Source organism: Phycomyces blakesleeanus, assembly GCF_001638985.1.
Source record: "Phycomyces blakesleeanus NRRL 1555(-) unplaced genomic scaffold PHYBLscaffold_16, whole genome shotgun sequence".
Lineage (NCBI taxonomy): Eukaryota > Fungi > Mucoromycota > Mucoromycetes > Mucorales > Phycomycetaceae > Phycomyces > Phycomyces blakesleeanus.
The window spans coordinates 474,610-490,875 of NW_017265149.1; the positions used below are offsets into that span (position 1 = coordinate 474,610).

The window sequence follows — 16,266 nt, forward strand, 5'->3', positions numbered from 1 at the left end:
AAAACAAAATGTAAACGTTTTATTACGTGCCTTTGTCTTGTAATATAGAAAGCTTTTACTGACATAGGATGTAAGTTTGCAACAATTGTTTTTAATAAAATAAAATTCAAAAATAATATATACAGAATAAGACTCGCATTTGTGACCAAATATTATATCTTTCTACAAAATCAAATAAGGATGTTTAGTGTTATGGTGGTACAGTAAATAAGGTGAAATTGCTTGATGACTGAACCAACAACAAAAAAGAATAAGAAGAAGAAAGAGGGGAAAAAGGAAAAATCACACACCAACACACACTTTATTTAATGTGTAATGTGTAAATATATAATATATACATATATCTTGTTATAATATATGCAAGTATTCAAGTTACAGTGTTATATGCATATATAGCAAAGTGCCAGAGACTATTTAACAATAATGATCCTTCAAAAATTTTGCTATAATTTATAGCAGTTTTGTAATCTATGTTGACTGCCTTGATATTAATATAATGTATAATATTGGATGTGTGCACTTGTATCTAAGGAGTGTATTTTCAAGAGCTCCAATCAACTTTGATTTTTTTATGTATAAAATATCAATGTTGGGATGCCTGGTATTAATGATTAGATGGGGAGATGAAATGGTTATACAAAGTCTAACTCCCGAGTACGTACTAAATGTACATAAGCTATGCGCTTCTATACAAATACATTCTGAGCACATACTGCCCGTATATGCTTACATATGTAATATTAGATATACAGCAAACGATTAACAAGTTCTTGCAATCAAATATATATTTGTGTCGATATTTAGAGATCCAAGTGTTACAATATTCAAGTCTGAGACTTAAGAAGGTGGACTTCTTTAAGAAAGTATGTTATTTGAAATTACTACCAATTCTTTGTCTGTCTGTCTTTCTTTTTTTTCTTACCAAAGTAAATTGAAGCATTAGAGTAGAATTAAATGCACCCATGTCAAATAAACATATATTCAATGTATACCCTGTACTTTTCTTCATTTATAGTTAAACAAGAAAAAGACATATTGTACTGATTTTTGTACAAAAATAATTTTTTACACCCCGATATATACTTGTTCAACTCTCTTTTTTGTTTCCTTCCTTTTTTTTTGTTACATCTCATCACCACTTTGTAACATCATGGACTCGCAATCAGAACAGCGTCGTGGTACGTACAAGGCTCGTAATGCCTTTAAACCCGAAGAGGTTCGCCGCCGCCGAGAGACAGCTCAGGTGGAGATCCGCAAGCAAAAGAAGGAAGAGAACCTGGCCAAACGTCGTAACTTCAACATGGAGAACTTGGAAGACGATTCCGAAGACGAAGCTAATGTCGGCTCTATGGAACACCAGGTAAAACATATTAGCACAATTTAGAAAGCGCATATGTATAAGTATAGGATTTATTATAAGACCTATTATATGTATTCAAATTGTAAAATTATCTTTCAATACTAAGAAATAATACCATTATCATCTTTACTATACAAAGGTGTCTGAGTTGCCGATGATGACGCAGGGTGCTTATTCTTCTAATGAAGATGCCCAGCTTCAAGCAACAGCTCAGTTCAGAAAGCTGCTCTCCAAGGAGAAGAACCCTCCTATCGAACAAGTGATTGCTTGTGGCGTCGTACCTCGATTTGTTGAATTTCTTAGTTCAGCAAACACTCAGTTGCAAGCAAGTGAAATAATATAAAAATGTATTGGATATTTTGGATTATGGATTCTAATATGTTTTTTTGTGAAAATGATATTATTAATATTCATAATAATAGTTTGAGGCTGCATGGGCACTGACAAACATTGCATCTGGCTCGTCTCAGCAGACAACTATCGTTATTGAGGCCGGTGCAGTTTCTCATTTTATCAAATTGTTGAGTAGTCCCGTAGTAGATGTCAAGGAGCAAGCAGTGTGGGCCTTGGGTAACATTGCTGGTGATAATCCTACGTGTCGTGATTTTGTCCTCAAAAGTGGTGCACTTGCACCTCTTTTGAACATTTTTGAAAATACCGCAAAGCTGTCCATGATCCGTAATGCTACCTGGACACTATCCAACTTTTGCCGTGGCAAGAACCCTCAACCAGATTGGCGTTTGGTATGTGTTATGCGTGTGGAGGCAATCCATATATATAGATATCGAAAATAAAAAACAAAATAAAACAAAACAAAAGGAAGTGAGAGCGTGTTTTATATTCATTTAACGTCTTTGTATAGATTGCCCCAGCTTTGAATATCTTGGCTCGCTTGACAATGTCAGATGATGAAGAGGTTCTTGTGGACACTTGCTGGGCAATTTCTTATCTTTCGGATGGTACAAATGACAGGATTGATGCAGTAGTAAATTCGGGTGTGTGTGGTAGACTGGTGGAGCTTCTGAAACACCCTTCGCCTGCGGTCCAGACACCTGCTCTTCGATCGGTGGGTAACATCGTGACCGGTGATGATAGTCAGACCCAGGTGGTGATCAACTGTGGAGCACTAGAAGCACTGCTGTATATGATGGCAAGTCCTAAAGAAGGGATCCGTAAAGAGGCCTGTTGGGCTGTATCCAACATTACTGCCGGAAATCACAATCAAATCCAAGCTGTCATTGATGCAGGACTGGTGGCACCTTTGTTGCACATTATGACCACAGGAGAGTTCAAGACAAAGAAAGAAGCTTGTTGGGCAATTTGCAATGCAACTTCAGGTGGACTTAACCATCCTGAACAAATCAAGCGCTTGGTACAGGAAGGAGCCATCAAGCCTCTGTGTGATATTCTGAATGCAAAGGACAACAAAATTACTCAGGTTGCTTTGGATGGCCTGGATAACATCTTGCGGTCTGGAGAGATTGAGAAGGCTAACATGGCAGATGGAATAAACCCCTATGCACTTCTTGTTGAGGAGGCTGGAGGCATAGAGATAATCCATGATCTCCAAGCCCATGAGAACCAAGAGATTTACAAAAAGACCTACAATATCATCGACAAATATTTCTCGGCGGGAGATGATGAACAGGACTCAGACATGGTCCCAGATGCGGGACAGTTCACTTTCCAGCCGTTGGCGATGGCTCCCCAGGGCGGCTTTGACTTTGGGCCTCGCTAATAAAATTTTAGAGGACCGCAACCGATGGTGTTTTTTGTGTTTGGTGCGACCCAGTTCATTAAATTTTTTTGTTTCCCAGTAACAAACCCATGCCTGTTCTTTTCTTTCTACAATGTCTTTGTTGCTGACTACGACGTGCGACTATGCGCTGTTGGTGGCAATTCAGCAAGGTGCCTATAAAAAACAATAAAACATTCTTCAAACAACTCATTCCTAACAGGTCGCCACTTTCTGCCCCGTAACGACGACGACGTTTGCATCGAAAGTAAACTTGAGCTGCGTCTACCCGAAGCAGTCGACGACCTCATTCTACCAACCACCATCATCAGTACCAGACCTGCCACCATTGACCCCGATGGCCAAGTTATCTTCCGTACCACCCTCGCTTATCTAGTCTCAACTAAACTACTCAGTCGACTTCGTACCTACAACGCTCATGTCCTCCTAACCATATCAACACTCAGTGCAGACTGCACTCGCACCCCTCTAGGCGTTGTACGCCTCCAACTTTCATCAGCGAAAATGGTAGTCCAGCGCCACGGCCAGCGACAGCTTCATGAAGTCAATCGTTTTGTCGTAGATAAAGGTGCCTGGCAACCATTACCGAGTCGCGAAGAGCAAGTAAAAGCAGGGCTCTTTATAGTAGCTATGCCAGACCACTATCGTTCCACTAGTAAAGCTACGTCTTCAATGATGGCTTCCGAGTCGATGATGGGTGGTCTGTCTGGGTCTGGGCTCGAGTTGCGTTCTCTTCATATAGATCCATTTTTATTGCCAAGTGAACCACTCTTGTCTGATAGTACAAGCACCCTGGCCACAACATCTGTACGCAACACACTTCCTTCACCACCCTTCTCATCTTCTGCCGCCACTAGTCTCGTGGCAAGTCCAGCGCTGTCTTTTCTCAAGACAACTGCATTTTCGCGCGAGAACAGCCGTCAGCCTATCAAAAAGAAGACACTCACAAAAGCACTTGAAAAGAAAACATTAGACATGCAGCTTTCCGATCGACGGAGGCGGGCTAAGAGCACAGACCAACCACGGCCCGAGCTGCAGGAACCTCCACCCCTCAAGGACCGTCTCCGTCGAGCGCAGTCCCAGCTTGACCTCAACCCCAACAGTGAGACTACGCCTAGGAGCTCAGGCGCCACAGATACAGCCACTTCTAGCGCCACAGACACTGACAATTCTATCACCACCAGAGATGACACTAATGCTAACACTAACGCTAACGCTAACGCCAATGCTGCTATTGATCAACTTTCATCTGCCCTCCGTCACATTCAACTCCTTCCTCCTATGCCAAAGCCACCTTCAAAGCCACTCACTCCAAAGCTACAATCCAAGTCTCTTCCTAGAGCACACTCAAGAATACAGTTAAAGACGCACCAGTCTTCTTCTTCACGTCAATTTTCATTCTCACCAACACCACTTTCATTACCACCACTTTCATTAAAACTGTCGTTATCTTCTTTACCATCAAAGCCTACACCCATCGCCACAGCCACGACCACGACCACGACCACAACCGCAAACACAATCACAAAAAGCACAAAAACTGCCAAAACCCTCAAATCCAACAAATCCACCAAGACCAACAGAAACAGGACCACAACGCCAGAGACACCAGAGACGCCAGAAACATCGGATAAATCTAATAGCAGTCTACCACAGCCATTGGCCTGTAGCACGACAGGGGAAGATGTGTTGCGGTATCATCAGATTGGAAAAGGAACTTCGTCCTACACATTTTATTTCAACATTGTTCATGCCGATCACCTTCAGCCATTACTGAGATCCTCGTCTCGTAGACGTCGTGGTGTAGATCACACACCATTTTTTACATATGCTTTCTTGTCCAAGACAGTCATGTGCCCGGCATCGTCGTTCTCTAGTACGCACCAGGCCTGGCAGACATGTTTTCATTTACGTGGACACCTATACGACATCCAGGAGTGGTTAGATGACCAGTGCCGCCTTCAGCTGTCGCTGGTGCTGATGGACGCCAATGACGCTACGAATCCTCTCAAAAAAGACACGGTCGGTGTGGCCCAGGTTCCGCTGGCCGGCCTTGCATTCGAGAGCCCGTTTCTGTCGAGTGATCCATACAACCAGCCCAGCCGGCGTACATCAGCCATCGATCGTATCCTGACCGAACGTTCATTTCCGGTGTACGATCTCAATCGGCGACATCTTTCGGTCACTCCGTCAGAAGAGATCGCCAAGGTGACGGTTCGTCTGGGACTTGTGAGTGGCTGGTGGAGTGAGTCCAGCGCAGGTACGACGCGCATTCCCACCGACAGTCTGAAACGGAACAACAGCCACACCGATGCTGATCCCTGGGATAGTATGAAGAACAAAAAGGTCCGACATCTGTCGACCTCTACTGCAACCACGAATACGAACATGACCACGTCCACATCCACAACCGCGACCACGAACACTTTGGATAGCGGCCGACCACATCAGGCGCTTCATTCGATCCTCAATTCTCGCTATCAGCCCAGAAAGAAAGCACCTTATTTACATACTTAACCAAACATTATTATTGTTATTATTATTACTATTATTACTATTATTATCTAAATACATACACATACATTAAATAAATAAATAAATAAATAAATAAATAAATAAATAAATATAAATAAATATATAAATATATACATATAAATGACATGCTTTTATTAATATTATTAATATTATGAACATAAACATTTAACATTAAAAGAAGAGATATATAATAAACATTAAAACTTAAATAAAAAGAAAAAGAAAATAAGGTTTTGTTGGAAATGAAAGTATATGCATTGTTGTTGTTGTTGTTGGTGAATTGGTGAGTTGGTGGTAGTTGGTGATAGTTGGTGATAGTAGTAATGGTAATAATGGAAGTAAAGGAAGTAAAGGAAGTAATTGAAGTAAAGAAAATAACAATAGCAGTGGTAGTAATGGAGATAATGATAGTAGTGATGGAATTTGTATGTGTATATAGTGTGCAGTGTGTATGGTTGTCGCTATTATTATTATTATTATTATTATTATTATTATTATTATTATTATTATTCTCTTTCTCTGCTGTTATTGTTGCTTATTCCTATAAGAAATGAAAAAGAAAAGAAAAAAATGATCATAATTGATGTTGGACTGTAGGAGGTGGGAAAACGATCTTTTCTGCTTCTTCTGCAAGTGCCTTAAGAGATCGGGCGATGCGTGAAAGTGCAGGTAGGTGAGATGGATCGACGTGGTTCCGTACTCGCACCAGTCGTTCCATTGCTCTGTCCCATTCTGGGAGAACGCCTTCATCTCGGATTGGCGGAATGAGAATGGGTGGAAGCACAGGAGCCGTAATTGTCGAAATCGATTGAGATGGAGGGGAGGAAGTACTACTTGATTGTCGATAATCTGATAAAGGATCGAATCGGGGGAATGAACGATCGGATGAAATAGGTGGTAATGACAATGGGCTGTTTTTGTTGATATTGATACTGTTATTGTTATTGCTATTGTTATTGCTATTGCTACTGTTAATGATGCTACTGCTGTTGCTGCTGCTGCTGCTGCTACTACTGCTGCTGTTAATGTTAATGATATTGTTATTGTGGTGGTTGTGATTGTGGTTACTGCTTGAGTTCCAAGGTTGTGGGGAGTATGGACGAAGAAAAGAGCGTTTTTGTTGTTGTGGTGGCGGCGGCGGTGGCGGTGGCGGCGGTTGAAGAGAGTGTTGATGAGGATGTTGTGGGCTTGGGTGCATGATTTGTTGATGGTTGAATAAAAATCGAGTAGAGGGTTCTCTATCTCGAGTGAATTGTGTACGTCTTGGGATGATATAATCTTCGATGGCTGGCACCGGTATTGAGTTTTCCTGAACCGGCAGGCGCTTTGTTCCTCGGTGACGCTTTGCAGTCTTTCTCTCTCTTTTGTCATGAATCGGGGTTATGGGGTGAATATCTTCTAGTTCAGGTGAATTAAGAATTATTGGTGATATACGGTTGCGTTGGTGTGGAGGTTCGTCGTTGCCATCGTTGTCGTTGCCGTCGTTGTCGTCGTCGTCTTCCTCATCGTTATCGTCGCTGCCATGTCCGGCCACCATGATTCTTTTTCTCCGTTTAATCACGCTTCGTTTCATGCTCACTGGCCGATGGACATTGTGTAGTTTGTAATACAATCCGCAAGCATTGCAGATCGTATTACCTGCTTCGTCTCTTCTCCACAGGGGTGTTGTTGTGGTGCGACAATTGGCGCATATCAAGGCTTGTTTATTTGCCTGGTGCTGGTTAAATGCTGGGCATCCAGCACAAGAAGACGATCCTCCGGTTCCATTGCATTGGCCTCCTCCGGGGCAGGACCCACGCGAAGTACCACCACATTGACCAGCTGTTGCTTCATCGCCTGCTGCTAATGTGTTGGTTGTTACCGGGGGTTGTTTTGGAGCGTGGTTTCGTTTTAGGGTTGGGGGTCGAAGTGTATTTCGAGCCTTTAGGTAAAGACCGCAAGCATTACAGATCGTATCTCCATTGGGTGCTCTTCTCCACAACGGGGTTGTTGTTGTATTACAATTTGCGCATACGGTTGCTGATACTTCGTTTGTCAAGACCTCTTTCTTTTTTTGAGGCCGAACGTCCTTGTCAAGATCTAGACCATGGCTCTGAATGCCATTGTCTTTATTGAGGGTGTCGGTCATGGGATGGTGAGTTGCTACAAGGTTTAACAATTGTATTTTTTCATTACATCCACGTGTGTTAAAAAAATATAAAATAAAATAAAATAATAATAAATAAATAAATAAATAAATAAATAAATAAAAAAGACTATAGACAGTGTCGGTAACCGTAAATTAAGTCACAGTCTTTTTTTCTTTTTCTTATTCTTATTCCTTTTTGTCACTGTGTGAAAGGCAAGCTTTTGTAGAAATATATATAAGGAGATGTGTGTATATATGTATGTATGTATGTTTGTATGTTTGTGTATATATATATATATAGTGTGTGCCATTGTGTGAATGTATATCTGTGCTTGTGCGTAGTATGTGTCTGTGTGAAAGAGAGTGTGCGTAGGGTGTATGTGGAGTATGTGTGTCTGTGTGTGTGTGTGTGTGTGTGCAGCTACCTACTAGATATAGTTATATTTCAGAAAAACACTTTCCTAAAATGGCCATTGTCTATTGAATACATAAAAAAAAACCGCTGCTGCTGCTGCTGCTGCTGCTGCTGTTACAATCATTAGGATTTTATTGTCTCTAAATTAAAAAAAGAAATTGTCATGTTACTTTTGGCTTTTGTTCTCTTTTTTTTTATTTTATTTTTTCCCCACATATTTAATATATCTCGTCATAATTTATGGCTAATTTACGATCATTTCATTGTCTGGATATATAATATTTACGATTGTGTCTATCCAATCTTTACTTGAGCCTTCCAGTTTATTGAGCTTTGGCCGATCTACAGTGATGTCACACTATGAAGAATCAATTAAAGAATTAACCTGCATGGTCGGAGTAGGAAGCTTTAAACACTTGTTGGCCGTTGATTTGGTGGGTTGCGAGCGGCGCGTTGGCCATTTTTATATTACCTTATTTTAGTTCCCCTATGTTTTTTTATATTATTAATTAATTATTTATTTATTTATTTATTTTTTTAGTTTTTAAAGAGGTTGAAAGTGTACCTTAATTTCTTCTTCTTCTTAATCTTCTTCAATTTTTTCTTCTTTAAGAGAAAAAACAAGGAGTTAAAAAAAAAAGGCCTCTTTTTTTCTATTCATGGGATTCTTCCGCAACGTATTCGTAGTGTTGCTCTTGGTCAACGTGGCCTTTTTGGGTTACGACCACCTCAATGGAGGCAACATTGCTCTCAACCTTGTCGACAATGCAAAGGGACTCGATGCAAACAAAGTTCAGGTCCACTTGCACACAGCTCTGAATGAAATCAAATCGACTACCCCCCAGAAGATTGCCGGACACGTCAACGAGGCATTTGCCCAACTCAAGGAATTCAACTCGCCCCAAGACGTCCTCACCTACCTTCGTGACAAAACCGCCCCTGTTGCAAAGGCAACCGTGACAAAGGAAGGCTCTGTTTCTGTCCTGACCCAGGACAACTTTGCGTCTGCCATTGATGGATCCAAGCCTGCTCTTGTCGAGTTCTATGCTCCCTGGTGTGGCCACTGCAAGACTCTGGCTCCTATCTACGAACAGCTCGGCGAGGCATTTGCTCACGCCGACGACGAGGTTATTATTGCCAAGGTAGATGCAGACAACCACCGTGATTTGGGAGCCAAGTTTGGTGTCCAGGGATTCCCGACCCTAAAGTGGTTCCCCAAGGGCGTCACTTCTCCCGAAGGTGTTGAGGATTACCGTGGTGCCCGTGATCTTGCTGGCCTGTCTAGCTTTGTACGGGACAAGACCGGCCTTCGCCCCAAGATCAAGTCTACCAAGTCCGAGGTTACTGTCCTGACCACCAAGAACTTCCATTCGGTTGCCTTGGACCCCAAGAAGAACGTGTTGGTTGAGTTTTATGCTTCGTGGTGTGGTCACTGCAAGACTCTGGCTCCTATCTACGAAAAGGTTGCCACTATCTTTGCCAACGAGCCCAACTGCCGAGTCGCAAAGATTGATGCTGATGTTGAGAAGGACATTGGTGCCGAGTTTGACATTTCTGGTTTCCCTACCATCAAGTTCTTCCCAGCAGGCGCTACTGAGCCTATTGCTTATGAAGGTCCCCGCACCGAGGCTGGATTTGTTGATTACCTTAACAAGCATTGTGGAACCCGCCGTACTGTTGGAGGCGGACTTGAGCCCGAGGTAAGCATTTAAATATATATATAGATGTAATTGACAAAAAGGGGAATAATTCAATTGATTGATTGATTGATTGATTGATTACAAATTGTATTAATAATAACATTAACAATATTTATAATAATAGGCTGGTCGTATTGGTGCTATGGATGCTTTGGCTATTGAGTTCACTGGTGCTTCCAAAGATATTCGTGAGCGTGTCTTTAAGGAAGCTGTTGAATTGGCCAAGGAATTGAATGACAAGTAAGTATATAAAAAGAAAATAAGTTCTTTTGGGAGTTTATATATGCATTTATTGATTTAATTAATTAATTAATTAACTATTGTCATTGCGTGCGTGTGTTTGTATTGTAGATATGCTTCATACTACTCCAAGATTATGGCCAAGGCCGTCAAGCAGGGTGATGCCTTTATCCAGACTGAGAAGACTCGTCTTCAAAAGATCACAAAGTCCAACACTATTACTCCTGCTAAGCTTGACGATTTTACCATTCGTCAGAACATCCTTGCTGCCTTTGACAAGCAAGCCAAGCCAGTAAAGGATGAATTGTAATATGTATATTAAATATATATATATAGGATGGGATCTTTCTTTTGTTTTATATATATATATATATATCACTATTATATTATTTTCTTCTCTTTATCTTCATTTTCTTCTCAACACATTTGATACACACTTTACAATTCACACTTCACATATACACTTTACACACACACAAGGTTCACTACCAAAATCTCTTATCTTCCTGTCCCTCCCAACCTTATCCCCTTTTTTTCGTACAATTTTCCTTTTCATACATCACCTTTACCTCCCACAAAAAAAACATATAAAACAATAACCAGAATAAAATGAATTCTATCATTAACCCTTTAAACAACATATGCACATATTCCTGCAATTATACAGTAAGCTATCTAACAATCAGAGGCAATCAATAATTCTCGATATGTTGAACTTACCAACCAAATTGGTCTCAAGCTTTGCAACACGCCAATTCAAACCGGAAAATTTATAAAGGCGAAAGGCTGATAAGAAATAGAAGTAGTACTAGTAATAGTAATAGTAGTAGAGAGCATAAACAATAAAGACATGTATATATAAATTCATTGGTTATGTCTTTTTCAGTTCCTTATGGTCTCTTTACTCAATCTGATTGGAGAACGTTGGTCAAGAACCAATATTGTATTTCATAAAACACACACACACACACAGATTTTAGATGAAAGCGACTTTGGGATTAAAATTCAAAAAAACCAATTCGGAGAGCTTACGGTGATAGACGATATCAAGACAGAGTATATACACAAAGCCTATCTATTTTAACTATAAATTTGGTCTTTAGAAGAAAAGAATCATTACACGTCTCCTCCATCTCATGTTGAAATATGCAATAACATAAAATACGTGAATCAATCGTAGATCAGTGTATGTATATTGAAAAACATTCTGCCTTTTCTTTCATCTTAATTTTCACCTTCATCTTCCTGTTCTTGTTCTTGTTTTTATATTTATTTTTTATATATATATAGATATATAGATATTTAGATATATAATATAGATATCTTTTTCTTTTTGTTTTTTCTCTCTTTTTTTTTTAGGCGTAGTTGAGACGGAAGATGTCGTTGAATACCCAGTAAGAGCCACCCTCGGGGATCAAGTGGAAAGTCTGACTGAACATCTGGGGGTTCTGTTCCTCATCAATCTACATAGATTTTATAAGATAAAGAAGTATTTAATACACAAGATATTTTTAGAGACTTTATCAAATTATAAAACTTTCAATAACCCAACCCATCTAATATTTACTATTACTATTATAATTATAATTATAATTATAATTTTTAGGTTTGTTGGTGGGGGTAGGTTTTAAGGTCATTATATATAATATTGATTTTGATTTCATTACAGGATTAAAAATAATACAATATAAAATATTATAATATCATATAATATAATATAATATAATATATATTTGTGTGTGTTATAAAAGAGGATCAAAATCTTACCAACAACAAACCAGTCACGGAAACCAGGATGGAACCACGCTCGAAATCAGCGGGCTGGGCATCAGTGGTGCTGATACGGTGGCCAACCTTCTGGAAAGGAAGGTTCTGTAATAGAGAAAGCCCAAGGTAATTAAGATATGAAATCTGTCAAGCAAAACACATATCATCTATACTTACCACCAACTTTTCAGTGATGGCAGCGGCACCAACGGTCTGCTGTCCCTCAAAGGTAAGCATGGAGTTCTCTCTCTACGCGTTAAAATAAATAAATAAATATACAAATAAGCACAAGATATTATATTTATGACATTTATATTATTATTGTTTTTTCTTAAAGTAAGAAAAAAGGAGCAAGTATAGAGAAATGGGTTTATTTACGTAGAGAGGGGTGAGCTCCTGTCTGTTACGGTCAAAGGTCTCGTAGTAAAAGTCGACAAATGCCTTGGCAACAGCGTTGAAATCAGCCATGATAAAGATAAGTGAAGAGAAGAGGAAGACAAAGAAGAGTAAAGAAAGAAGGGAAAAAATGGGAAATATTAAAAAAAAAAAAATGTGTGTGTGTGTGTGAGAGAGAGAGGTGGTAGTCCCCCAGTCACAAAAATAAAAAAAAATTGAGAGAGAATTGTGCTATTAAAGGTACAAAGATGTACATTTCTGTCTTTTGTATGAATTTTATTATATTGGTGTGTAACAGTGACTATAGGAGGATTTTTGGTTGCCATATATTGTGGTATTGTAAAAAGGTATATTGCATTTTTTTTTAAAAATAAATACCATTTATTTATTTTATTCTTATTTATTACTTGAGAATTACTACTGCTACTTTTACTATCAGTAGTAGTAATAAGGATTTTATTTTTGTTAATGATTGACTATGTGCCTATGATATATATTCTTAAATAAGGAATAAGAAATAGCAGTAGATTGAACAATTAAACCTCTAAAGAACAAAGAACAAGAATAAAGTCTAACTAGAATAAACTTTCTTGTATTCATATTTACGGCCTATACGCACGCCTCGACGTAAAACGGTCTACAGGTATACTGTGAGGGTAGTACCCTTGTTATTAATGATTGAGTAAAAGAGTGGTTAAGCAAAGAAGAAGCAAGACTATAGATCCTTTTGAAATAGATATAAATGTTGTAAATGTGCCTTGGATAAATAGTAAATATTGTGTTAAAGATAAAGAGGGTTGAAATAAAACCTATTGATAAATATATTCCCAAATGTTGACTAACGATTATCGTTAAAGGCAATACTACTCATCGCTACATCATCAAGAGTCCTTTCTGTATAGATGTATAGCAATTATTGTCATCACAATAATACTCATAAAATATATACATACATGTATAGTATATGAATGTAAAATCAAAGAAGGGGAGAATGTTATTTTTTGGATAAGTTGAGAGAAATAAAGTCAATTTTCTTGTATTTAATTTTCCAACCTTTTTTTTTTAAAAAAAAAACACACACGCACTATCCTTCTAGACTACCATTCCATTCCTTCATTTCATCATCATCATCATCATCATCTTCATCATCTATCCCCATTACATTATCCTTTTTCTTCATCAACATAACCGTTATCCTCATTATCATTCTTTTTCTTCTTCTTCTTTACACTGCTTGATTCCTATCTCATTTTTACCACATTTTATGTTATTAAAGATACGTTAGAAATTACATTTCAAATATGAATTCATTCGTTTGCCACCCTTCTGTCGATACACTTGAGGCAAGCCAGCTATATTAAACTTTGTATTATATTGAACTGAATTGAGCTGAATTGAATTGAATTGAATTGAATTGGATAGAAAAATTAATTACTGAATATCAATTCCCATATATATATGTAAAAATAAAATTTATATATATATATTTCATATTATATCTATATCTATAGTTACTACATAGGTTAAAGACACGCCTTGAACTGGCTAAATATAAGCAGCAACATGGCTGTGAGAGTGACGACCTATTGACTCTCGAGAATCGATTCATAAACCGCCATAAACGACTATCCTTTGAACGTGTCTGTAAACCACTCACATCTCGACGATTTTACTGCCCCACATCACTACGCGCTCCTTTCAAGCAACCAAGATACCGCCGCCTCTATGGTGTTCTGCCACCAACCCAAATACAATGTCCTCTGTCTGCCAAAAGATCAAATCTAGTCCTGTCTGTACCAGAACACAATGCAGCCCGTGTATTGGTCCTGCTACATCACAAAACTTCTTTTACACCACGAGAATGACATGCATTATTTAACTACAATTCTAGTCATTCAAGCAAAAGAAATGTTTTTTTTGACTGATATTAGTATTAGTAGGTATAAAAGCTTAAATAAAACATATATCTTTATTTAAATTAATATTGTTAGTATCGATGTCCTTTGTTTGTTTGTTTGTTTGTCTGTGTATGCGTCTGATTTGAAGAAAGGGTTATACGACCGGACAAGTGTTCAAACTTGTCAATGTTGTGTCCACACAAATGCTGGGTTCTTTTTCTTGCTTTTCTCTCTTTTTTTTTTTTATTTTTTTTAGAAAAATAATAATTTATTTTTGGACATTTACTTTACTTGCTTGAGAGTTGTGGTTGGCAAGAAGAAACTATAGTTTGGTCGTGATGTGTATACCACAAAGAGAAAGGAGAATTTTGTTAGTAAAGGAAATAGTAAACGCGACCCGATTGGTGAAGAACATTGAATTTCAATATTTGAAGAAAAGTGGGAAGAAGCATACAAGGGGGAATTTTTTTGGGTGTATTAAAATACAGCACAACCTTGATCTGTACTGTACTGTACTGTATTATATATATATATAAAAGGGTTTTTAATAATAATATTTTGATATTTGATTTCAATTCTTTTACTCTTTTACTCTTTTTCTTTTCTTTCTTATAAATAATACTAATAGTAATAATAATTTTCATTATCATCATTAATTGGTCAACATGAATTCTGATGGATCAGGTACAGTTCTGGGGTTCACTGATCCTGTCACAGCAAGTGAGACGAGCCTATTCTCTTTCAATCCTCTGGTCTACCTCTATTTCATGCTGTCATTCTTGCTGGTACCCTATCCAATATACCGTCTCATCGCTGCTCGCTACAGATGGGAAACGAATTACAAATCAATGGCCAGGCATTGGAGTGATCTGATCAATGGACTTTCGTACGGGACCCTGTTGTTCGTATTTGGGAACTATTCAAAGGCCTTTAGCTGGGTCACAGTGGTTGCCTTTTATCCAGCTCTGTTTGGGTATGCCCTTATTGCCGAATTATCTTTTACCAAGACTTCCTTACCGAATATAAAGAGTTGGCCATTTGGAATGTGGGCTGTATTTATAACGGCCGTTGTGTAAGTATTCCATTCTATCCATCTATCTTTTTCTTTCTTTTTTTTTGGGTGGGTGGGTATAGATGTTTAGGTCTTTAATAAAAGAAAAATAATAATAATACATATAATGTAATATAATATGGTGTAGTATCATCCTGGCCTTTGCTGCTTTCCACATCTACTATGCAACAACCTTAGCAAACCCCTTTGTGGCTTACTATGTCTGTTCATTGTTGATTCCCTTGTTTTTATTTGCTGTTGGGTTAATGATGATAAAGGAAAACAACCAAAACTGGGTTAGGACCCGATTGTTCAAAAAGAGTATCAAGTTAAATACAAAACCTGATATTGAACGAGATCCTGCTTCACCCGAATCAGCAGAAGCACAAGCACAAGCAGACGCAGAAGCACAGCAAGCAGCACAAGCAGAGCAAATTCAAACCTTGAGTCCATACAGGAACAGAGTTGGTCTACATCTGCATCATTGGCAAATCTTTTACATGCTTGCGTTCTTTACTCGGTAAGAAAATACACAAAGTACAAGTGTACATACACACTAATACATACATATATACGTATATGTTAATAAGTGTATATGTTTAAATAAAAGAAAGACCAAGACCTATGTACATATAGGTCTTTATTAATATTTTAAAGAAACTAAAAAAAAAAAAAAAGTGATGCTTAAACGTCTTTGTTCCGCTTAGGTTTATACATCCGGTATCACAAGTCGGAGCGGGTATCGTACTAGCATGTTACATGGAAGGCGTTTGTGCATGTAAGTTTTATATATAAATAAATAAATCAATTGTTCAAAATACCAACAATTCTTGGCTGTTGAATACAAATCCATATTTTAGATGGTTATGATGGTCTATTAAATGATGAATGACCTTGGAGATAATCTACCACAAGAGAATACAAACAAAACAAAACAAAACAGACGCAGAGAAGAACAGACTTTATTATTATTTTTTTGCCTATTCTTTTCTTAATAATCTAACCTTCCTTGAGCTTAAT

The 16,266-nt window shown here is 38.2% G+C and overlaps 6 protein-coding genes across 6 annotated transcripts; 4 read left to right on the forward strand and 2 right to left on the reverse strand.

Annotated features, from left to right (window-relative positions):
* Window positions 1-1,128: 1,128 nt before the first annotated feature.
* PHYBLDRAFT_74923 (hypothetical protein) lies at window positions 1,129-3,307 on the forward strand. The gene is made up of 4 exons (XM_018443041.1): window positions 1,129-1,360; window positions 1,500-1,685; window positions 1,783-2,103; window positions 2,223-3,307. The coding sequence occupies exons 1-4, from the start codon at window positions 1,151-1,153 to the stop codon at window positions 3,096-3,098; spliced, it is 1,593 nt and encodes a 530-aa protein (XP_018289273.1). The 5' UTR covers window positions 1,129-1,150; the 3' UTR covers window positions 3,099-3,307.
* A 3,884-nt stretch (window positions 3,308-7,191) lies between these two features.
* PHYBLDRAFT_104330 (GATA-type zinc finger transcription factor) lies at window positions 7,192-7,350 on the reverse strand (the record flags this gene model as incomplete). The annotated part of the gene is made up of 1 exon (XM_018427836.1): window positions 7,192-7,350. A coding segment is annotated over one exon (159 nt), but the record flags the coding sequence as incomplete, so codon positions are not given.
* Window positions 7,351-8,749: 1,399 nt separating this feature from the next.
* PHYBLDRAFT_134804 (hypothetical protein) lies at window positions 8,750-10,770 on the forward strand. The gene is made up of 3 exons (XM_018429675.1): window positions 8,750-9,894; window positions 10,019-10,134; window positions 10,246-10,770. Exons 1-3 carry the CDS (start codon window positions 8,854-8,856, stop codon window positions 10,442-10,444), a joined length of 1,356 nt encoding a protein of 451 aa, XP_018289275.1. The 5' UTR covers window positions 8,750-8,853; the 3' UTR covers window positions 10,445-10,770.
* Window positions 10,771-11,046: 276 nt separating this feature from the next.
* On the reverse strand, window positions 11,047-12,420 carry PHYBLDRAFT_134809 (hypothetical protein). The gene is made up of 5 exons (XM_018429676.1): window positions 12,280-12,420; window positions 12,079-12,150; window positions 11,902-12,006; window positions 11,370-11,597; window positions 11,047-11,267 (listed from the first exon to the last, which is right to left on the reverse strand). Exons 1-4 carry the CDS (start codon window positions 12,367-12,369, stop codon window positions 11,490-11,492), a joined length of 375 nt encoding a protein of 124 aa, XP_018289276.1. The 5' UTR covers window positions 12,370-12,420; the 3' UTR covers window positions 11,047-11,267; window positions 11,370-11,489.
* Window positions 12,421-13,598: 1,178 nt separating this feature from the next.
* Window positions 13,599-14,162, forward strand: PHYBLDRAFT_147742 (hypothetical protein; the record flags this gene model as incomplete). The annotated part of the gene is made up of 2 exons (XM_018431939.1): window positions 13,599-13,625; window positions 13,809-14,162. The coding sequence occupies 2 exons, from the start codon at window positions 13,599-13,601 to the stop codon at window positions 14,160-14,162; spliced, it is 381 nt and encodes a 126-aa protein (XP_018289277.1).
* A 698-nt stretch (window positions 14,163-14,860) lies between these two features.
* On the forward strand, window positions 14,861-16,028 carry PHYBLDRAFT_170616 (hypothetical protein; the record flags this gene model as incomplete). The annotated part of the gene is made up of 4 exons (XM_018436384.1): window positions 14,861-15,267; window positions 15,395-15,766; window positions 15,857-15,872; window positions 15,954-16,028. The coding sequence occupies 4 exons, from the start codon at window positions 14,861-14,863 to the stop codon at window positions 16,026-16,028; spliced, it is 870 nt and encodes a 289-aa protein (XP_018289278.1).
* Between the last annotated feature and the right edge of the window lie 238 nt (window positions 16,029-16,266).